We start from the raw sequence: 23552 nt of genomic DNA, 5'->3' as shown, positions 1-23552 counted from the left end.
CTTATACAAGTTTAATACTACATGCTCAGCAAAAAAAGAAAAAAGAAAGAAGCCACATGAGAGCAGGAGGCAGTCGCGCCTGCTGTTCTGTTCAGTGCTCCCGGGGAGTCAGACAACTCCTCAGTCGGTCTTGGGTTCCGTGTGTCCACAAGCCTCTTGGAGTGTGTACATCCTGCTATGTTGGGTGTCCTAGTGTACAAAAAATTCTGGGGGGTAAGATATGCCCCCTACATATAAGCCAATTACTTTATTTGCATTCAGCCTCCAAAGCGCGTCCTCCTCAGAGATTTTCAATAGCAATTTTTTAAACTAACACACACACAAAGAAAATTGTTCAGACTTTTCACAAATTGAATGCACCTGAGCATCCAGTGCCTCAGTGATGCTAGTTGCATCTGGTAGTCCTTGTGCGTCCTCCTCCACGCTGTCCCTAAGGGTACCCATTATTTTTGCCAGTTTTGACTTTCATACACATAGAATCATATAGTACATATGCCTTTTTGGCTTCTTTTGGGCCTTGCTGTATTTATGAGATTCATCTATATTGTGACATGCCACATTTCGTTCATTCTCATTACTGTGTGGTATTCTGTGAACAGACCACAGTTTAACAGTAAACCCTGTGCTACTCTCGACAGGCGTTTGGGTAGCTGTGGACAGTTGCTATAGGCATCCCCGTGCACGTCTTCTGGTTGGGACACAGCTCTGTCGCGTAGGATCCTTGGCAGACCGGTAGGTCTGCGGTTGGCCTGAGCTTTAGCAGGTGCTGCCTGATGTTTTCTCGAGGGTCGTGCCAGCTGCAGCTGCACCAGCGGCATATGAGGGCCTCAGTTGCTCCACGTCCTTTCTGACACTGATGTGTTCAGTCTTTTATTTTTTTCTGTTCTCATGGGAAATTTTGGCTTGATTTTCATTTCATTCGCTGTCTTGAGAACATAATCCACGCAAAAGATGTTGCTCTCTGATAATGTAGTTCAGCCTCACCCAGGTGGATCTCATCTGGTGGGGGAAGGGTGTGGGTGAAGAACAATGGGGTGCGCTCCTGGAGAAATGGCCTGCTGGATTGATTTCTTGCAGGATGATAAGGAGCTGGCCAGGGGAGAGAGAAGGGCCGTCGAGCAAAGAGACACTATTCCATGTGTAAAGGACCTAAGTCTGGAGAGCATAGGGCAACATTCGAGGAGCTGTGTGTCTGAGCCTGAGGGTGGGATGCGAGGTGACTGGCAGATAATAACATCACATGGCAGGTGGACCATTATCGACATCTCCAAGCTCCGGGAGGGAGACCTCAGGCCAGTTACTAGCAAGATGGGCGTGTGTGGGGGTGGGACAAAGGAAGGGGGTGAGGAAGGGGCACTGAAACAAGCCCCCTGGCTGGCTCTTTCCCTGGCTTGAGACACCCGTGCGAGAGGAAGCCACATGAGCGTCAGAGAACCGCTGTGGACGGCATCTTGGCTGCAGCGTGTACTGGTGTTTTGAGCCTCATCTTCTCTCTCTGTTCAGAGCATCCGGTCCAAGGTGGAGCTGTCAGTCTGGGATCAGCCGGAAGACCTTAACCTCTTCTTCACTGCCACCTGCCAGGATGGTGTGTCCTACCCGGATCAGAGGAAGTGTGAGGGCCTGAAGATTGGGGACACGGTAAGTCCTCACCCCGTCTCTGTTTATGTGGCACCTGTCAGCCCTGGCCATCATTCTTTGGCTTCTGATAACTTTTGTAACTTACTAGAGTCCTTTAGTAGTTTTTATTCTGTCTTCCACCTTAGCAGCCTGGCGGACTTCCCAAAGCCTGCTCTGTGTCGTGCCTTCCAGGTGCCAGTGGACTTGTCAGAAAGCCCCAGGGAGCAAGCAGACGTCAGTGCGTTGCCCTCTCAGTCTTCCCCAGGTCAACAAGGTGCCTGGGTGTTTACATGAGTATTGTCTTCACTGGACCGGCGTGAGATTAGATGGCAGAGTATGGGCAGGGATCTGAGAGACCTGGCCTCATCCCTAGTCTTCTACAGCTTGCTCTGTGCTTGGATACTCTGGCCCTCACTCTTTCCCCCTGTCAAATACGAAGAAGTCTGTGGGTAGAATGTTTGGTGCAGTGTGTCAGGAAAGCTGAAGAACGATGTGTGAAAACCCCAGACAAGGGCCCGTGTAGTTGGAGGACTAGGCCCAGCGGAGCAGAGGGGAAGGAGCTTACGCCGCACACACACAGGACACAGGGTTCAGGAAGGCCCCTAACAGTCTCTGACGGCGTCCTCGTGCCTGCGGCAGGTGACGTGAGTTGGTAAGAGCACAGTCCGGCCGATTTGTAGCCGCGCGAACACTCTTTCTAAGAGTGTCGACAATGTCAACAGGAAGAAAGCCTTGACTGAGGTCCCGCACGTCTCTGTCCGTTTGCGTTTGCTACTGGCTTGCGTTGAACTCGTGTGACCCCCACTTGTCAAATACCGGAAGATCACAGAGCTGGAGAAAACAGATTATCTTACAGATAAGAAAACCAAGATTTAAAATATTTTTTAAAACTAAGCTGGGTTGAAGTCATCAGGATTAATATCTTGTATTTCATTGATAATATCAGTAGGATAGATGGAACTTGATAGTCATTTTTAAGAGGAGGATCTAGCAAATTGTAATTCTCAAAGGTTCAATGTGAGTAAAGTGTTGCTTTAAAAAAAAAAAGTACTGCCAATTAAAGCTGCGTTAACAGAAGTATTTTGAAACCCCAGAGAATGGCTCCACTCTTCTTTGTGTGGGTGAGCCTGCATCAGAGTTCCGTGTTCAGTTCTGTTTTCAAAAGGACAGTGACAAGTAAATGATCACGATGAATTGTCTAGAAACCAGGAGGGTCCAAGGAACTGGCGTCTGTTGATAACAATGGCATAAAATCAGAATTCCCTCTGGATGCCAGAGACTGAAGCCCATTCGTACCGCCTTAAGCAAAAAAGGGAAAGTCGTTATAAGAATGTTGGGTCCCTAACGGGCCGAAGGGGAAAATGCGGTTAGTTTGGGGAAGCACCATAAACACGCTGGACAGTGACTTAGCTCTGTATCCCCATCTGGTTCCTTGTGAGGGAGATAATGTCGTTTGTGTCGACAGATGAGAAAAACTGAGGCACAGAGATTTAGTTAATTGCCAAGGCTCCACAGCCAGTAAGTAGCAAAGTGCAAGTTCAAAGCCGGGGCTTTCTGGCTCTGATGCCAGCCGGCACCCTTCACCCGGCCTCTTGGTGCCCGCGATCCTGCTGCCAGGCCTGTTTCAAAGGGCTTGTCTCAGAGCAGTGGATGGTAACAAAGACCTAGGCCCCACTCAGGGAACCCACGCAGTTTGTCCAGTGCCTTTATGTGTTTTCCGCACCCCTGCGGCTCAGGTGGGTGCTGTACTCTTTGCTGCCCACAGCCACGATGTGGGGGTGTGACGACCCGCCCAAGGTCGCTGAGGTCAAGTCGCTAGTCACTGCCTCCTAATCGTGGAGGGAATAACATGCATCGCCATCCGTGGGGATTTACGATGCGCCCAAGACTGTGGCAGGGGCTGTTCTTAGCTGTACTTCCTGCAGTGGACACGTTGTTACCTGTTTTACGTGACAGAGACTCAGGCTCTGGGGGGCCGGGAGGGGGGTCGTCTGAGACACTTGCCAGAAGTCCCCCTGCTGACGAGACCCAAGCCCCAAGAGTCAGATGCGAGATGGCTGATGCCCGAGTCTGCGTCTTTTCCTTCCTCCTCCTCACCTCGGGCGTGAGGCCTTGCAGCGGTCCCTCGGCATGCTGGTGTGCACATTTTGGTTTTTTGATGGGATACCTTAGGGTATGGATACGTTGTCCAGAGACAGAAAACAATTTTAAGTGGCATTTTTTCACAAAAGTAAAAAATCTCTGCTGTATTTGGGTAATTTCTAGAGCACGTGTAGTAGTAGAGAAAGAAGACAGCTCCTCCCACGCCAACGGCCCTCAACAGCCCTTGAGGTCTGAGGGCTGTGGCCTTGTTGAAGCAGCTGTGGCTCAAAACTGGTGTCTGTGCTAGCTTCTTGTGTCCTCTCAACCTTTCCGGGCTGTCTGGCTGTCCAGGGGCCTGGTCTCAGGGCCCTGGGGTCCCGGGCAAGGGTGGTGGGGGTTTGTTTTCAGTGGGTGGAGACAGGCTGGCACAGGATAGCGGCCACTTGCCCGTTATATTTGGACACAATGCTGCTCATCGGGCCGGGCCAGGCCAGGAGAGGCCACAGAAGGTGAGCTCTTTAAGGGCCCTGGAGGCAGTAGGGGGCAGGGCCTAGTGCAAAATGAAAATAGGGGGTTCCTGTTCAAAAATGATTAAGAATTTCAAGAGGACAACAGCAGAACATCAAACTAAGCACAGGGCCATCTGAGGGTGGGGCCCTGCACAGGCACATGCCCCCAGGGCCTGGCCTGGGAGGGAGGTTTGGGGGGCTTTCCCCCCCTCCCTTTTGCTGAAGGACAGGGTCCGGTCCAGCTGGGACCAGTCTGCTTTTCTTAACCCTGGGCCAGGAAGTCCAGCCTTCTGTTCCTCCTCACAGGCTAAGTGGCCCTTCTCCAGAGAGGTTTCAGTTGGGCTTTGGCAAGCAGGCTTGCTACTGAGTGTGTGGGCATTTCCCTCTTGATATTTGTCCCAAAGACAAGTCTGGTGGAGGAAATAAACATGCAGACGAGTTAACCCTGTGGAGGCTGATGGGTGTGGTGATAAAAGCTGGGCAGGTTACCAAGGGAGCCCCAAGGAATGAGGGGCCCCGCATTGCAGAGGGTGCTGCTGGAGCTGAGACTTGGAGCATGAGAAAGAATTTTCCAGACATGGAAAGGGAGGGTGGGCAGGTCCCATGAGTGGGCATAGCATGTTCAGAGCTGCAGGTGAGGCTTCAAAGGTGTGAAAGAACATTGTCTTTTTATAATTACAAAGCTGCTGAGGGCAGTGGGCTGGGGACGAGGGGTGAGTGGCGGGAGCTGGGGCCGCAGAGGCAGGCCTGGGCTGTGCTGTAGGACACCCGGGCAGAGCTAAGGTGTCTGGCTGTCTTTGGAAGGCAGGTTCCATTCTTTAGAGCCACAGGTTGGGAAGGCTTTGGACAAGCCACGGAATGGCAGGGGGAAGGGCGCTAGGGCTCGCCTGGAGGAGCGGGTAGTGGAGGCAGACGGGAACAACTGTCATCTGGTAGCTCAGGGTCTGGCGTGTGGACGTGTGCGGGACAGCGACAGCCTTGGGGCAGCTGGGTTCAAGTGGCAGCTAGGTCGTCTCACCTCCTCATAACAGAAGCTTCCTGCAGGGCTGGGGGTGGGCAGACAGAGATCTGTGATCACTTCCAGCCAGAGGCTGTGGTTTTGTGATTCTGTTCTCTGGGCTGAGATCTTGTCCAGGAAAGAGCAGGGGGTGAGGAACAGGGATGTCTTCAAGGAGAAGTGTTACAGAAATAAAACTTTGAGAACCCCAAATCCAGTGGAGTTCTCTTTCTTCTCCAGTGGTTTCAGATGTTACCCTAGTTTTCCTCCCCTCATCCCAACACCGACCGGGACTGACTGAGGGGCCTGGCCTAGGGAGTCGGTTTTCTCACGGACCAGCTTTGACAAATCAGTATGCAAGTGGCCAGCTGTGTGGCGAGCACTAACGCCCAGTACAAAGGGCCCAGTGAGCCTGTCATGGGCTTCCCATGGTGTCCCGTTCCTGTCCCCTCCTCTGGGGCTTTGTTTCAATGTGCTCCTAGTGGACTTGGCATCTGCACAGCCCTGAGTTTGGTGGGTTTGGGGTGGGGGTTGGGGGCCTGTTTGAAAGGGTGGTCAGACCAGCAGCCCTGCTGAGGAACCAGGAGCATCCCAATGAGGTTTAAATAATGCGGCTGGGCAGGAGGGAGGCTGCTCCATCCATGACCTTCCTCTGGCGGCTCGGAGTGGGAGAAAGGGAAGTCTCCAGGATCTGGGGGGCCTTCAGTATCGGTTGGAGGCCATAGTAATCAGGGAAGAGAAGCCTCTTTCCAGATGCCTGCCAGACTCCCCAGGGTCTTTTCTGACCCCTTAGGGAAATGGACACTGAAAGGAAGGGTCGCTGGACGGATTTACTTGCCATTCCTGAAGTGCTTTTTACAGCACTCCGTGCCTGCAGGACTGAGAGCCAGGGGCTGAAATAGAGCCTTTCTGTGGTCACTGGTGGCCACCTGCATGCTCAGGACTGAGGAAGACTACTGGACCTGCTTACCAGCCAGGTCCTCCTTGCTCCCTGGCCAGGTGGACAGGGCGTGAGCTGTTCTAAATCCTCGGTGATCAGCGGCCAGCACTGATTCAGGGGCTCCCCGCTTCTGCATTTACTCCCAGCAACCACAGACACATCAGCAAGACTCAGATTTCATTCTCTCTGTTGTTACTATGTCCCGTGACATAGGCCAGATTCCCCTGGGGCTGGTTCTGTTCGGAGATGGACACTTCCCACGGTGTTTCAGTAATTAAATGCCTCTGGGTCTGACCAGGTTATGCCTTTGTAGTTGTTTCCCTCTGCCCCACAGATGCCTTTTGGGCCAGGGGCTTTTCAGTTAACAAGTGTAGCAAAGTGGTAGCCCTGGGAAGTACGCAACGGAGCAAGTTCCAGCTTCTCTCTGAGCTTCAGAGGACAGGGATGTTCTCTGTATTCTCAATGTCCAGATGGGTGGCTCTGGTCAGGCAGTCTGTCCTCCCTCTCATCTGCAGGCTTAGGTCATCCTGAGCCAAGGCAGGAAGGTGTGGCAGAGCCTCTGGCCCTTGGGGGTCATCATCTAGCCCCCACGGTGAGCTGAGCCGCCTCTTCCTCTATACCCAGATATGGACACTGGGCGTCTGCCTCATTCCCCACTTCCAGGAGGTAGCCTGCCAAGGAGAGCACACGCCACCCCTCACCAGCTGTGAGACCAGCACCAAGCTCACTCGCCCTGTGTTCTCTCTGGTGAATGAGGGTGCCTCCGTTCAGGGCATGTAAATGAAATGCTCGTGGGAATGCTTGCACAGTGCCCGGCACAGGTGGGTGCTTGGCACCTGGTAACTGGTAGTGTGTGCTGTCACCAGCAGATTTCAGTGCCCCATTTGTTTCCTTACCTTGAAAGCCCACCTGTACCTCAGGGCCTTGGAGCCTAGTCTTGAACTTGCTTTGTCAATCCTTCTTTTTATCTCCTCTCACCCGACCCCCAACATAGACACGAGGTGGGGGTGGGCTAGTCCCAACTGTCTGTGGCTGGCTTGGTTTTCCCAGTGTCCTCAGACCCTGTCTCCTGGTCATGGTCCTCAGCCGCCATCCATAGCATCTCCTGTGATGCCCTTTGGCTGACGCTGACTGCTGGGCGTTTGCTGTCCAGCACCCTGAAGCTGTGGCTTGCTGCCAAGCAGGACTACCCAGTACCTAGAGAGCTGGGTCTGTCTGCCTCTTCCGTCCCTCACACCCCACCCGACCCTGGGGTGTCCCTAGATGTCACAGAATCTGAAGGGAGGCTTTTTAGAAGTAGTAAAGATCCCAAAGCGATAAGGATCTGTGGAACATTTAGAAAAAAAATCTTTTCATTGCTCTCCAAAAGTGCACATCATTACCTGAACAGTGTCCTATAAAGCAGGTTCTTGGTGACTTTTAAACTCAGCCTTATTCCAGTGCAAATAATAGAGTAAAAATAACAATAGCTAAAGGTGATTCCTAACCGGTTTTGAGCTCTAGAATGATCTGAGGAGACTTGAAACATAAAGACATCCGGGCCAGACCCGGTGAGTCAGTTTCTGGAGTGCGCCCAGGCCTCCGTCTGTGTAGGGACCGCCTCCGTCAGGGGAGGAGCAGCACCAGCCGGGGGAGGAGCACAGCCTGCTCCCTGTGTGTGGACTTCCGCAGGGCTCTGCTCCGAGGGCAGTGCTGGTGATTCTGACCACACGTGGCTCCTTTCTTGGTGAGAGACGCGGAGGGAGGTGGGGGAGTCGTGCTCCACTTCCTGGGAGAAGCACACTGAGCGATGCCCTGCTTTCCTCACACTGCAGCCAAGTGGGCACCATTCCTGCCATCTGCCTGCTTGGTCCCCCTTCCTGCCTGTTTCCAGGGCTGCCCACGATGAGCTCAGGAGTTAGCGACGCTTCTTTACATGCTTTTTTAAAAAGAAAAGGTCTGTCCTTGCGGTGGCACTTTTGATCAGTGATGACTCTTTATGACCTCAGGGCCATAGGCTGACGATGAAAGATGCAGCTGTGAGGGCCATTCCGGTCCTCTTAGGTATGCCTGTGAGGTACACTGGGAGGCATCCAGGTGTCCTATTGTCCCCTCTCCAGCAGGGAGGAAGCCTTTCTATAGCGGAGTCTGTGGGCCCCGGTGGGCGTGAGCTCAGGGAGCATCTCCCACAGTGCCTGGCCCGGAGGAAGTGCCCAGGGAGTATTTGTTGATTGAATGACTTTCAAAGTGAGATGGGGAGGCAATAGGAGAGAAGTGAAAAGAAAGGGGAGAAAAAGACCTATGGACCCTTGAGTGAGTCTTCCTTTCTGTGGAAGCCCATTTCCTCAGGGCTGTGAGGGGGAAAAGAGGTAGTGAACGTTCAGGAGCCAAGCGCGACGGGTGTCAGATGTTGGCATGCCTGAGTAAGCTCTTCCTCGGGTAAAACGAGGGCACTTGCTGGCCTGGGGCCTCTTCCTTCTGGGGCCCTGTGCGTGTGGACAGGGCTGGGTTTAGCTGCAGCTCTCCACCAGGACCTTGAGGAATTGTGCTTGGGCCGGGTCCCTGGGTGCTTGGGAGGCCAGTGCAGATGCAGATACCCTGACTCACTGTGCCCACAGTGTCCCCTCTCCTCTTTCTGCCCAGGCGTCCTTCGAGGTGTCGGTGGAGGCCCGGAGCTGCCCAGGCAAACACACAGAGCAGATGTTCACCCTGCGGCCCGTGGGCTTCCGGGACAGCCTGGAGGTGAGGGTCGCCTACAACTGCAAGTGTGGCTGCAGTGCAGGGCTGGAGCTGGACAGCCCCAGGTGCAGCGGCAACGGGACTTACGTGTGCGGTCTCTGTGAGTGCAACCCCAGCTACCTGGGCACCAGGTGCGAGTGCCAGGAAGGAGAGAACCAGAGCGGGTACCAGAACCTGTGCAGGGAGGCGGAGGGCAAGCCCCTGTGCAGCGGGCGCGGGGAGTGCAGCTGCAGCCAGTGCTCCTGCTTCGAGAGCGAGTTTGGGAAGATCTACGGGCCTTTCTGCGAGTGCGACAACTTCTCCTGTGCCAGGAACAAAGGAGTCCTCTGCTCAGGTAGGTGCCCCCTCAAGCACTCAGGCTCTGAGCCAGGCCCAAGTGCTGTGAGGGCAACCCCCAGAGCATGCCTTTCACGCACCGCCACTGTCCTCCTGGGAAGGGAGGAGGGCGAGCCAGGCCTGAGGGCGGGGACCCGTGTGTCAATACAGAAGCTGGAGAAGGAGCCACCGTAAGACACGGACCGTCGGAGTTGGAGGAGTCAGTCATGGGCAGTCCTTACAGGTTTCCAGCTCTTCTTGATTGCCTCCTGGGACAGGGAGCTCACTGGGGCTGGTAGTGTTTATTCCCTTGTTAAATGTCACCTTCAGCTCTGTTGCTGCCCTAACAAGTTACCACAAGCCCAGTGGATTAAGACAATGCAAATTTATCCTGTTATAGTTCTGGGAGTCAGAAGTCTGAAACGGTTGCTATTTGGCTAAAGTCCAGCTGCTGTCAGGGCTGCACCCTTTCTAAAAGCCCTAGGGGAGAATCCAGTTCCTGCCTTCTCTGGTTGCTAGAAGCCGTCAGCAGGCCTCGGCTTGCAGCACCTACCTCCATTTTCAAAGCACTCAGTGGAGCATCCTCAGATCTTGTTCTGACTCTGAGAAAGAGCCCCGCCTCGTTGGCGCATCTTGCTCTGATGCTCATGCCTCACTATTACAAGGAGCCTTGCGATACCGTTAGACCCACAAGGATAAGCCAGGAGTCTCCCCAACTCACGATCCTTGACTAAACACATCTGCAAAGTCGCTTTACCGTGTAAAGTAACACAGGCACAGCTCCAGGGACTAGGATGTGGGCATCTTTAGGGGGCCATATTCTACCTCCCACAGACTTGCCTTGAAAGTTTCTTCTTATATTGAACAAAAAATTGTTTCTCAATTACATTCACCCAATGATTTGTCGTTAGCCCTCCTCTTCCACATGGCAGCCTGTCAAACATCTGCCAATTTCTGTGTTTCTTTGTTCTTACTCAGGCCTACCCAGAAGGAAGTCCCTTCCTCCTTTGAGGGCTCTGTCATTTTGAGCAGTGTGCCCGCATATGGAGCCCGGTGTTTGTCCTTCTGGATAGGGAGGCCTCAGCCAAACGTTTGCTTCCTGTGACCCGCACATTCCTGCTCCACCAACACGTCCCGACAATAAGCTCGCTCTTCTGTTAAACAGTCTCATTGTACTGCTGAGCATGCGTTAACTTTACTAACAGAGTTTTAAGGTTTTTAATTTTTGAAATATAGTCCAGCTAAGTTTTATGTATTTATTTTATTATTTACTTTTTGAAAGATTTTATTTATTTTTAGAGAGAGCGGAAGAGAGGGAATGAAACATTGATATGCAAGAGAATCATTGATCAGTTGCCCCTTGCACACCCTGCTCCCCCACTGGGGACCTGGTCCGCAGCCCAGGCATGTGCCCTGACTGGGAATTGAACCAGTGACCTTTCAGCTCACAGGCCAGCACTCAACCCATGGAGCCACAGCTGCCAGGACACCAAGTTTTTATTGTGTCACATATGAGCACTTAAATTTTCAAATCTAAGTGTAGAGCTTTACATGAATTCCAGTGAAATTACAACTCAGCAGTTCCCATTCTGGAAGTTGCATTCTGATGAAATTACATACAGTTGTGTCTCCAAAGAGGCATTCCATCCAGCAACAGACCACTTGCAAATAGAGTAAGCAGAACAATTTTAGTTTGGATTGTAGTTTCTTCTACTGTTATGTATTCTGTTGTGTATTCCATTGTTTCCAGGATTCCTTCTTTGAGAATGGTCTTCCAGTTAGGAAGCATTGATATGAAAGGAACTTAAGAGTATAGCAGGGAAGCCCTGGCTGGTGTAGCTCAGTGGATTGAGCACGGGACCTGCGAACCAAAGGGTCGCTGGTTTAATTCCCAGTCAGGGCACATGTGTGGGTTGTGGGCCAGGTCCCCATTCGGGAGCATATGAGAGGCACCATACATGTTTCTCTCCCTCTCTTTTCCATTGTGAGCAGAGTAACTGTCCCTCCATGGAGGAAGCAAGTGCTGAGCATTGCACAGTTGTGGGTTAGCAAGTGAGGTGTGAACCAAGTGTGTGCACACCCGTGGCTGCAAGTGTTCAAAACTGGAATTGCTCCAGAAAGTGCAAGACATCTGAATGTCATGGACAGTTAGGATTTGAGATGCTAAACATGATAGATTGGGATTAGCTGGCTGGTTCTCTCTGGGTTAGATTGGGATTAGCTGGCTGGTCCTCTGTGGGTTAGATTGGGATTAGCTGGCTGGTCCTCTGTGGGTTAGATTGGGATTAGCTGGCTGGTTCTCTGTGGGTTAGATTGGGATTAGCTGGCTGGTTCTCTCTGGGTTAGATTGGGATTAGCTGGCTGGTCCTCTGTGGGTTAGATTGGGATTAGCTGGCTGGTCCTCTGTGGGTTAGATTGGGATTAGCTGGCTGGTCCTCTGTGGGTTAGATTGGGATTAGCTGGCTGGTCCTCTGTGGGTTAGATTGGGATTAGCTGGCTGGTTCTCTGTGGGTTAGATTGGGATTAGCTGGCTGGTTCTCTGTGGGTTAGATTGGGATTAGCTGGCTGGTTCTCTCTGGGTTAGATTGGGATTAGCTGGCTGGTCCTCTGTGGGTTAGATTGGGATTAGCTGGCTGGTTCTCTCTGGGTTAGATTGGGATTAGCTGGCTGGTCCTCTGTGGGTTAGATTGGGATTAGCTGGCTGGTTCTCTGTGGGTTAGATTGGGATTAGCTGGCTGGTCCTCTGTGGGTTAGATTGGGATTAGCTGGCTGGTTCTCTCTGGGTTAGCAGAAAAAGAGCTTAGGATCAGGCAGACCTGGCTCTGTCCAGTCACACCACGCTGCTGGGCATAGCGTTGTTCTGAGAATGTTAGCGCATTGTCTGGCACAACAGGAGGGCTCACTGACCACCAGCTCCCTTGTGAGTTCATGCCGCCCAGCTCTGGGAGCCACAGCTGCTGCCTGTGTGCCAGAGGGGTGGCCTCCCCCTTTGTCGATCTCTGGGCCTCGTCTAGGGAGGCCCAGCATGGTGGGATGGAGGCTCCATTCCTTTGACCAGCCACCATAAAAGCTCCAAAAAGCCTGGCAGTGTCTGTTTTGTTTTTAAACATATTATTAAATATTTTCACGGAACTGCCCCTCGTCTCCTGTGCTGGGTGTTCATCCAGAGGCTGCTGAGTCCGGGTAGCCTGGGAGCAGGGCTTCCGCGGCAGATGGCACATGTGTGTTTTATCCCGTGGTTCACCAGCTTGATGTCTGGGTTGTCCTGGGTTTCCAGCTTTCCTCTCTCTAAATATAGTCCACAGCCCTGGTTTCTGCGTTATTTGGAGCACTGAAGAAGACACAGACACAGGACTTGGCGTGGTGTTTGGCAGGAAGCAGCCCAGTGCAGGGCAGATGCCTCCTCTCCCACTCCGAGGGGTGGCGGTTCTTTGTAGAGAGGAAGGTTCTTTGCCTGGAGGTGCAGGGCGGGCGGTAGGTGAGGTTTGAGTGGCCTTAGTAGGGAAAACTTGTCAGTTTGGAAACAGGAATATTCTATAGCTCAGTGAAAATGCAGCTTTTTTTCTTCAGCCACCAAAACCCACAGTTCTTCGGAGTTAATCTTGCATTTCAGAATTCAGCCAGACCCTGGTGCTCTTTCCTCCTTCCATTTCATCCAGCCCTGTGTGTGGTATTGCGAGACTCTCGCGTGTCCCCAGTGGAGAAATGGAGTTTCGAGAAGCCTTTGAGGCTCCCCTGTGCGTGATGCCTCCTCACTAACTTCCTGGGACTGCTGAGATGCGGTGTCCTTTTCCCCCACTGGGAAAACATTCACGTTCTTAAAGAAAACTGAAAAACCAGGGGGAAATCGATGGCTGTGTGGTCACTCTGTGCCGTTTGTCTCCTCCTTGGGGACCAGGACTAATTTGGACCATCTGGTGAGCCAGATTAGCAGCCCCTCCCCCTCACTGGTTCACACAAGCGCTCAGTCCGCAGAATGGTAGGGAGCTGGAGGGCTCTTCTGTGGTCTAGAATATTCTGAAGAGTAGAAAGAAAGAAATTATTTATAATTCTATCAATCATACTTCAAGAGTTAGTATTTTCCCTTCTAAACTTTCTCCCAAGTTAGTGTGTGTTGGTGGCTGTGTACAATTTTGTGTCTTGCCTTTTCCACATAATATACCCTGAAAAGCAGTTCCTTCGCTCCATCACAAATGAGGGCATGTGACTCTCCTTCCAGCGTGTCCCCAGTTAGCCTCCTTTACCCTTCCCTTTAAAAGCAGCAGCAAGTTGAAACATGAAGCTATCCACGTCTTCCTGGAGAAGGAAGTTTCTGGAATGAGGTCATTGTTGTTTTGAGTATTTCGGAAGGTCTTAAAACTGAGCCCAGCAGGACTCGGTAACACGTCCGGGCGGTGGCTCCTTGAACAGGGCTGCTGCTCCCAGCCCTTCGTTTGTTGTCTCTCAGACACGACAGGCTGTCCAGGAGGCAGCTGTGAGCTGGTGGGGGAGGGGTTCTAGCCCCCGTGCCACAGCTGGCTTGGGGCTCCCACTCTGGAATTGTGTGTGTTGGTTTTGAGCTCTTGGCTGCTGTTACATTTGGGGTTTGGGTGGGAGAGAAGTCTGTTTCCCAATAATCACTCTGGCTTGAAGATGCTGACTCTGAGACTTGCAAGCGGCTGACTTCAGCGTTCTCTCTCAGGCTTTCTCACCCTTGGCCCTGCAGCCTGTCTTACAGGGGGACTCTGTGGTTGTGGTTTGTCTTCAGACTGGGGTGGAGGCAGAGCCAGGGCCAGAATCGGCGGGAAGTCCTAGAGCAGCTCCTTCCACTTCTCTCTGGTCTTTTCGTCTGTAAGCGGCTTATGCTCTTCCCCTCAGTTTTCCCACCAAGAGCCAGGACTGAGGGTGAAACGCAAGCAATTACAGGTTTGTAATGTGTTACATGTCATAAAAGTTAGTAGCGAGGCCGATCAAACTAAGGTCTGGAAGCAGTCGAACAACTGTTACTTTGTGATACCGTCACGGGACGCGTGTGCAGTTGGGAGGGTTGTTTCTCCCTCTGGTTCCTAGAGGCAACCTAACTTAGAGAGTGGTTCTGGCTGCAGACGCCGCCTGTGTGTGCAGAGGGAGCTTTACGGGGCCATCGTGACGGTTTCTATGCTTTTGAGTCTCATAAAGTGTTGACCCTTCAGAGTCCCTCTGCTCATAGAATATGGGAAATAGGACATGGTTTGTTAATTTGTTTTTACTGTAATAAAAGATTATTGCTTAAACTTTGTTGTTCTTTGCTGGTTTCTGCACCCAAAGAGTGCTTTTCCTGGGATTGGAGTTACCCCTTTATGGTAAACTTGAAATCAGTCTCGGCCTGATGCTGTCAGCAGTCTCTGTACTTAAAATGACTGCACTGGGGTACAGTGAACGGTCTGCTAATTGTCTGCTTACTTCTTGGGGTTCGTATACTGAGGCGGTTTAAATCAAACAGGATATAGAATTTTGAGCAGAACCTTTTAGGTCATGTGACTGTGAGATCCCCAAAGTACATGTAAGTAAATTCTCACATATTTTACTTCATCTGACAGGCTGTTTGACCAGGTGGTCCATATACACATATCATGTTATAGAACCTTTAATATGTGGCAGGTAATGAGAGGTCAGGAGGCATCTGCAGTTCTCTCCAAACATAAAAGCATGGCGAATGACACAGTGACACTAGTGCTGTCAGTCCGAGTGGCCAGAGCCAGCCCCTGAGCACAAGTGCTGGGGCTGGGCTGATGGTCTCCAGGAGGCTTTCCAAGGTTCTGCTAAACCTCTCCAGTTAAAGGTGCCTCATTCTTGACATTATGGCCTAGCCCTGGGCTTCCCGATTCCTGCCGGTTGGAACCCTTCCCGTGGCAACCGCTACCCAGATATGTTTTTAAAAGTACTTCTCCCCATATTTATAGCACTATCTTCAAAAATGCAACTTTCACACTCAGTGAGCAGCCTGGTGGCCATTCCCGAGGCCGTGGGCACAGCCGTTCCTTGTGTTACCCCGTCACAAGGTGCCTGTGTCATAGCTGGCTTCTCACAGGGCCGTCCTGAACGGGGTTCCACGACAAGGGCCTCCAGATGCACCTTTAGGGTGACCCAAGATTTGGCATATTTGATTTCCCAGGAAAGCGGCCTCTTAGTGGGAGTGGCTGCCGTGTGTGCCTCAGGTAGAAGAGCCTAGAAAATTCTGCAGGTGTTTTTCACGTACATTAATCCGTGCTCAGTTTGTTCATGGTCACCAGGTGCTATTTATAAACATAAGGACGCAGAGCACACATACAGGGCCCAGGGCATGTGAGGCCTGCTTGAGTGTGGTTGGGAGGGTAACAATATGGGTGTAATAATTTATAGTTTTAACTTGAACATTTCACCGAACATGCCATATGGTGTGCTTGAGTGTGATGTTATTATGTTACAGAAATATATGCTTATGATTTTGTGATAAAAAAGGAGTATTGTTTGTGCTGGACCCTGTGTGTGTGTGTGTGTGTGTGTGTGTGTGTATGTATGTATTTTTCCCCCCCTAGGTAAGGGCCCCTCTCCCTCAAAGGCAGGTGCTATACAGCAGCTTCCCAAGCCTGGTATTATTTATGTAAGTCCTAATTGTGCACACCTCAGCGAAGGCCGTGAGAGTCATATTCCATTTTGGAATACTGAGTATACAGTGCCTCTGAGAACAGAATTTGTTATAGGATTCTTCAATAACTGTGATTATAAGGAATGATACACCCATCATTAACAAAGATACTTCCACCAGCCCACTTACCAGAGCGGTTGAAGACCAGTGCACGCTCAGATCTGGATTCTGGACCAGGCGGTGCCCTCTTCGGCCTCATGGACCCTCAGGGACAGATTTTTTATCTGTCAGATACCCCAGAGGGCCAGTGTGAGCATCAGATAGGGTCCTACTGTGAAGCCCTCGCACGCCACCTCCTCTTCGCCAGGGGAATTGAGTTAATGTTACTACCCGCCCACCCCTTTCCTGGAAGAACATTTTCTTACACACAGATAAGCCTCAGAGATATTCGTGGCATCGAAACATGTTGGTTTTGGAAGTTTTCACTGGGTGCCCCATGGTCAGGAATTCTCTGACAATTCCATCTGTGTCCAGACATTGTTCAAGTTCAACTGAAAGGCAAAGAGGAACCAAAATGCAGGGCCTAGTCATGTAAGGAAACAGCGCACCTTTCAGACCAGCTGCCTGAGCCAGGTGAGCGGGGCTGCTGAGATCTGGAATCCGCCAGCCTGTCCTTAGAGGAAGCTCTTTGGAAAAACTAAAGTGTAGCAAATATCCAGTCCTAGTGCAGCTACAGATGGGGAAACAGTCTCTCACTGGGGGCCATTTTTGTCAGGCAACTTGCTGCTCTCTCATTCAGTGAGCGCTCACGGAGCAGTCCTCGAGTGCCAGGTGTGCCAGGTGTGCGCCGGGTGCCGGGGGACAGAGTTGGAGTTGCTTGTGGTCTTGAGTTAATTTCTAATTTTTGTGGCCCCTGGCGTTCTCCACTTTTAAGAAACTTTCTGGGATTGAGGAGTGAGGACGTAAGTCATTTAACCTTCTTCCTTCACCATCCAGATCTATCTCAATCTTAAAAGACAAGACAGAGTGTGGGGAAGCCCCTGGAGAACCTGCCTTGGTCCACGCTCTGAGCCCAGCCCTGGAAATGGCGTTTTCTTGCTGTCCATGCTTACTGCTCAGCTCGTTTTCAGAAACACCTCAGTTCCGCAGTGCTGAGAGAGTGGGGTCATCTAAGCGTTGGATCGCACCTCCCTGCCCTCCTCTCTCTGCTTGCAAAGGGAAGTGTGCCAACAGGAGACCCTGTGAGGCGGACTCTGTGCGCTTTGAACTTCAGGCCTGGTTCTTAAGGTCGTGAAGTTTGGCTTATGAAGGAAATAATGAAATTTCAAAAGCACAAGAAACTTCACAGGAAGACCATGTGAATATTATGTATAGATAGAATAACATGTTAGAAAATTTTTCATTTTTAGTTAAATTGAAAACTGTGGGAGACCTCTGGTAACTACAAGAGTTATTCCTCAGGTCCCTTTGGTTCCACTTATTGGGTGTTGAGCCGTCACTTTGAGTTGGGTCTTGATTTTGGAAATGGTGACATAATTGATTACAGTCTCAGTGCCTCTGGCCAGCAGGGCAGGGTTGGATGGAGCCCTGTGTTCCTTTGGGGTGCATGTCCCCGACTTTCAGAACACTGCCTTGAGAACTCTACCCAGGTCCAGCTGCTCTCTGCTGTCTGGAAATTGCTTTGAGCTAGTCTGACCTCAAAGTATCGATTCTTCTCACCAGGGCAACTTCCTGAGCCCAGCCTGTTGCCCTCTGACCTGGAGGAGGGGGCCTCCTATTACCCCAGCCCACAACTGCTAGCCCCAAAAGTTTTGATCAGGTGACTCCACCATCCCCAAGCTAAAGAAATGCACTTCCTGCCCTGGCGGAGTGGCTCAGCTGGATGGAACATCTTCCTGTGCACCAAACGGCTGTCTGGTCCCTGGTCAGGGCACATACGGAGGCCACCAATCGATGTTTCTCTCTCTGTCTCTCCCCTCTTCCTTTCTCTCCAAAATCAATAAACACATCTTTGGGTGAGGATTGAAAAAATGTCTTTTGAAAAGAAGGAAATGTACTTCCCAGGTCAGTATGCTATTTAGCGTTACTATATTGATCTTCAGCAACCTAACAGGCCAATGTATTAGGTTGGCCAAAAAGTTTGTTTGTTTTTTTCAGGAAGATGGCTCTAGTAGTGCCTAGTTGTCTTTAACTTCATTTGAAACAATTTTGTTAGATTATATTGTGACAGCTGTCATATCAGTGTGCATTTAAAAGAGAACTTAGCAAAATTGGTGAATTTTTGTGTAGCCATTTTAATATTGAAGATGGAAGAAAATAAGCAACATTTGTGGCATATTATGCTTTATTATTTCAAGAAAAGTAAAAATGCAACTGAAACACACAAAAAAGACTTGTGCAGTGTATGGAGAAGGGGCTGTGACTGATTGTGTCAAAAGTGGTTTGCGAAGGGTCGTGTTGGAGACTTCTCTCTGGACGATGCTCTGTGGTGGGGTAGACGAGTTGAAGTGATAGCGATCAAATTGAGATGTTAATTGAGAACAATCAACGTTACATCATGCAGGAGATGGCCGACATACTCAAAATATCCAGATCAATAAGGTTATTGGTGAAAATGAAAAGTGTGTCTTTTATTTTATGGAAAAAAACCATACGGACTCTTTGGCCAGCCCAATAATAATGCAAGGAGAATCTATTTAATGTTCTCTTTTTCCTCCCCGGGAAACAAACTGAGGCTCATTTGTTAGTATTTTGCACTCATCATGAGCACGCACCAGTAGTGGGATTGTGTGCATCTCTTGCCTTGTGTAATGCCACCAATCACACACAGGGGCAACCGTGTGGTACCTGCTTTGACTGTTTACATTTGGGGAAACTGAAGCCCAGAACCTAAGACTAGAGCTCCTTGCGATTCTTGATTGTAGATTCAGGCGGGGAGAACCTTGCAAGTGAATAGTGACCTAATTTCCGTCTACTTTTACCTATTTCAATTAGCTGAGACCCTTCCCAAGTATCTGAATTATTAGTTCAGCCATCCCTGCTACCACCCCACCATTTAGGCCACATTTCCCAAGTCTTGTCTAATAAGCACTCTTCGTTTCAGTAAAAATGTTAGGAAACGTTTTAGTCTGTGTTTTCCTAAGTGAGTGTCTCTGGGATACGTAAGAGTCCACCAGACACAGCCGACCAGGCTGAAGGGCACGTGCGGAGCGAGGCTGAGGCGCCCACCGTGCGGTCATTGTTTGATGCAGGTGTCAGGCTGTCGTTATTGATTATGCTGACCCCCACTGTCTTTAAAGGAAACTTTGTTAGCCTATTTTAATTTATAAGACGCTCTTGACAGGATAATCTCATTAGTTGTTACTGTACTAGGAGATCCACGTGGCTGCTACTGATCTGACCCACGTGGGGAGGCTGTGACTGAGAGGACTGGCATGTTGGCACACTCCTTACTGATGTTGGCCCCAAGCCTTTACCCAAGAAAAGCCCACCTCCCCTAACCCCGGGGGTGGGTGCTCTTTTCTGGGAGGCTGCTTCCTGCGATCTTGTGGCTTGGCTGGGCTCCTGGCAGCCAGGCTGCTGAGTGGCCCACTCATGTGGCATTCCAGACCAACTCTGTCCATGGAGACTGCTGCACCAGGCTCTGAACAGCAGCCATCTGAGGGTGGAATATAGCAACTGCTGACCAGCCACCACAACACGACAGTTTTCCAGGTTGAAAATAGTAACCCTCTCGTCCTGTTGCTGCAACCAAGAGGGTATTGAATTCACGTCTCTCCAGATGTGGCTGGCATTTCCCCGGAAGTGCCTGCCAGGCAGATTGGGCAGGTTTAGCCAAACTCAGAATGTTGATCTGAGGTACCTCTGTTTCTTTTGGCCGTAGGCCTTCTGTTTTTCGTTCTGAGTCAGCATTCTCAGGTCCTGTGAGGACTGTGATTGGTATCACTCACTTTGAACCCAGAAAGGTGAGCTCATTAAAGAACATGGAATTTTTTTCCATCTTCCCTCCATTACCTTAATCTCACTGAGACTGATGGAGTTGGGCCAGACAGCAAGTCCTTTCCTTGCTTCTCTCGTGTGAAATGCAGTGGTAATTAGAGGGACTTGGCAGCAGGGCAGCAGCATTGAGAAGTCAGGTGTAAGACCAGAAAGGCAGGCTGTCCTTGGAGAGCACGCAATTGCCTTTGACAGTACATGCGGCTTTTAGCTAGTGCTGCCATCTCTGCAAGTGACGCTAAGGTTTGGGGAAGCTTAGCTGAAAGCCACGTCACCCTGTTTGCGTAGTAGCGGTCATATTTTGCTGCTCAAATACATGTCGTTCAGCAGATGAGGGCAAAGGGTGAGGGGCTGCCTGTCGGGAAGCACTATTGGTCGACCTTATCAGGGCTGCTTCATTGACTCTGAGCCAAGAACAGAGAAGCAGATGTCCCTGAGAGTAAAGAAAGGTGCATTGTTGTTCATGTCTCTGAACCATATGAAATCTGAACAATATGCAAGAACAGTAGTGGGGTGTGAAGCCTCTGTTTGTCCATGACCATGTCCTGCTAAAGGAAAGAAAAGTCTCAGTCCTTCTTTCCTCCTGTTACCCTGAAGTCTCTGGGTTTCTTGGACACGTGTTAAGAATTTGAAATATATCAAAAAACACATTTAAGTTCGTAAGCATCAGTAAGACTCCTGTGCCCTTTCTAATTTCCTGTGTTGGCTGTCGGACCCCAGTGTGCCAGGACTGTCCTCATGATGTTCATAGCTTCCGACAACCGTCGGCGTGTTCTGGATGACTGATGCCATGCCAGGCACTGGACAAAAGAAGCTAAAACACCGTCGCAAACTTACATGGTGTAGGCTAGTGAGGTGAGGCAAATGGCAAATCAGTACTGTATATCCATGTGTCAAGTGACTATATGTTACACTTGCCCTCTTAACTAAGTCTTCTGATCAGCTATAGGACATGCTCAGACCTCTCTAATCATATATTTGTTTATATTTATTGCATTTATTGGGTGACACTGGTTAATAAAATTATGTGGATTTCTTTTTTTAATTATATTTTCTTTATTATGTTATTACAGCTGTCCTGATTTTTCCCCTTTTGCCCCCTTCCAACCAGAACTGCCACTCCCTCAGGCAATCCCCCCTCCTTTGTTCATGTCCATGGGTCATGCGCAGGTTCTTTGGCTCATCCATTTCCTATACTGTACTTTACAACCCCATGGCTATTCTGTAACTACCTATTTGTACTTCTTAATCCCCTCACCTCTTCACCTGTTCTCTCACACCCCCTCCCATCTGGCAACCATCAAAATGCTCTCCGTATCCATGATTCTGTCTCTGTTCTTCTTGTTTGCTTAATTTGTTTTTTTGATTCAATAGTTGATAGATATGTATTTATTGCCACTCTATTGTTCAAAGGTTTGATCTTCTTTTTCTTAAATAATTCCCTTTAACATTTCATACAGTAATGGTTTGGTGATGATGAACTCCTTTAGTTTTTTCTTGTTTGGGAAGCTTTCTGTCTGCCCTTTGATTCTAAACGATGGCTTTGCTGAGTAGAGTAATATTGGCTGTAGGTCCCAGCTTTTCATGACTTTGAATATTTCTTGCCAGTGCCTTTCTAGCCTGCAAAGTTTCTTTTGAGAAATCAGCTGACAGTCTTATGGGAACTCCCCGGTAGGTAACTAACTGCTTTTCTCTTGCTGCTTTTAAGATTCTTTCTTTTTCTTTAACCTTTGGCATTTTAATTATGATGTGTCTTGGAGTGGGCCTCTTTGCATCCATCTTGTTTGGGACTCTCTGTGCTTCCTGGACTTACATGTGTATTTCCTTCACCAAATTAGGCAAGTTTTCTTTCATCATTTTTAAAAATAGATTTCCAATTTCTTGCTCCTTCTCTTCTCCTTCTGGCACTGCTATGATGCAGATGTTGGAATGTTTGAAGTTGTCCCGTAGGCTGCTTCCACTATCCTTGTTTTCGGGGGTTCTTTTTTATTTTTGTTGTCTGATTGGTTGTTTTTTGCTTCCTTATGTTCCAAATCATTGGTTTAATTTTCAGTTTCATCCACTCTACTGTTGTTATTACCCTGTAAATTGTTCTTTATTTCAATTAGTGTATCCTTCTTTTCTAACTGGGTCTTTTTATAGTGTTGAGGTCCTGACTAAGTGCCCTGAGCATCCATCCTTATAACCAGTGTTTTGAACTCTGCCTCTGACAGATTGCTTATCTCCGTTTTGTTTAGTTGTTTTTCTGGAGTTTTGATCTGTTCTTCCATTTGGGCCATGTTTCTTTGTCGCCTCATTTTGGCAGCCTCCCTGTGTTTGTTTCTGTGTATTAAGTAGAGCTCCCCATCTTGGTAGCATGGCCTAATGTAGTAGGTGTCCTATCAGTTCCAGTGGCACTATCAGCCTCCCCTATCACCCAAGCTGGGTACTTGAGGTGTGCTCTTTGTGTGGGCTGAGTACACCCTCCTCTGGTATAGTTGAGCCTTGATCAGTGTTGGCAGGTCAGTGGAAGGAATTTACCCATCCCAATCAGCTTTAAGGACTGTCTGTGACCACCAACTGTGACCACCAACTGACCACCAACCTTTGCCCTTCGTGGAGGATCAGCTGTGTAGGGGCAGGGTGTTGGGGCTCCAATGTGGTCTCTAGCTGTCCACTGGGTGCACAGACTCTGTGGTTTCCCAGGTGGTTCAGGCCAAGGTGTTCCGCCTGTGTTCTCCACCATCCATGAACTATAAAGCAGTCTGAGAAGGCTGCTACTTATGCTGGGCTTGGAGATTCCCAGGTGAAGCCAAGCTGTGAATCCAGGCTGGCTGCTACTAGTGCCAGGCCTGAGGCCACTTAGCAAGAGGTATGGGGGTGCTGAGGCCTCACTGAGGCCAGCTGTTGCTTCTTTGAAAGGATTTAGGAAGTTGTGAAGCATGAGCCAAGATGAGCCATTCGTAAGGAAAAGTCATGGTTTGGATGGGCCCATAAGTTGGGTGGATGGAGTCTCAGGGGCTCTCCAGGGCAGGGCAAACAGTGTTTGCCAGGATGGAGTCTCAGCTATGGCGCCCATCTCCCGGCTCTGTGGCGAGAGGGCTCAGAAAAGGGACAGTGGCCTCTGCCTGCCTTTCTGTCTTGGACAAAGCTGTCCCCCAGCTGTTGTCTTGATGCCAGACAATTCATTTCCTCCCCATATGCCACTGGTGTCTTTCAAGCTGCTACCCTGGTGCTGGAGCTTAGAGGGAGTGAGTCTGAGTAAGTCTGTATGTGAGTTCTTTAAGGGGAAGTGCTTGGGACACTGGAAGTTTCTTCCACTGACTCATTCCCCTCTGGTTTTTGCAGCCAGAAGTTATAGGGACTTATCTGCCTAGCACTGGAACCCTGGGCTAGAAGCCTGGTGTAGGGCTGGGACTCCTTGCTCCTGAGATATCCGCCCCAAATTTTTATCCACTAAATGTAGATGTGGGACCAGCCCGTTCTGTGTCTCCACCCCTCCTACAAGTCTGGATGGATGTGGTTTTTTTAATTCTATAGGTGTCAGACTTCCATTCAACTGTATTTCTGATGGTACTGAGTGATGGTGGTTCTATATTTTAGTTGTAATTTTTAAGTGGTTGTGCGAGGAGGTAAGCCATGTTTACCTATGCTGCCATCTTGACTGGAAGTCCCCCAGGTATATAGGTTTCAAGTGTACAGTTGTATAATACAACATTGTATTGTGTGTTCACCACCCAAAGTCAGTTCTCCTTCCATCACCATTTTACTCGCCATTTTACCCTCTCCTATGTCTCCCCAGCCTTTTTCCTC

At 49.9% G+C, this 23552-nt stretch overlaps 1 protein-coding gene across 2 annotated transcripts in view; it reads left to right on the top strand.

The window, feature by feature from the left end:
- Positions 1-23552, top strand: part of ITGB5 (integrin subunit beta 5) — a 110605-nt gene that overhangs the window by 66568 nt on the left and 20485 nt on the right. For both annotated transcript variants that reach the window (XM_024578147.4, XM_053918469.2), the window contains 2 exons: positions 1504-1638; positions 8768-9197. In XM_024578147.4, coding sequence (XP_024433915.1) covers positions 1504-1638; positions 8768-9197 — 565 coding nt within the window. The remainder of the gene's footprint in view (positions 1-1503; positions 1639-8767; positions 9198-23552) is intronic.

Source organism: Desmodus rotundus, chromosome 2, assembly GCF_022682495.2.
Source record: "Desmodus rotundus isolate HL8 chromosome 2, HLdesRot8A.1, whole genome shotgun sequence".
Taxonomy (NCBI): domain Eukaryota; kingdom Metazoa; phylum Chordata; class Mammalia; order Chiroptera; family Phyllostomidae; genus Desmodus; species Desmodus rotundus.
The sequence above is the reverse complement of the archived record's forward strand: the minus strand, read 5'-3'. Positions and strand labels throughout refer to the sequence as shown.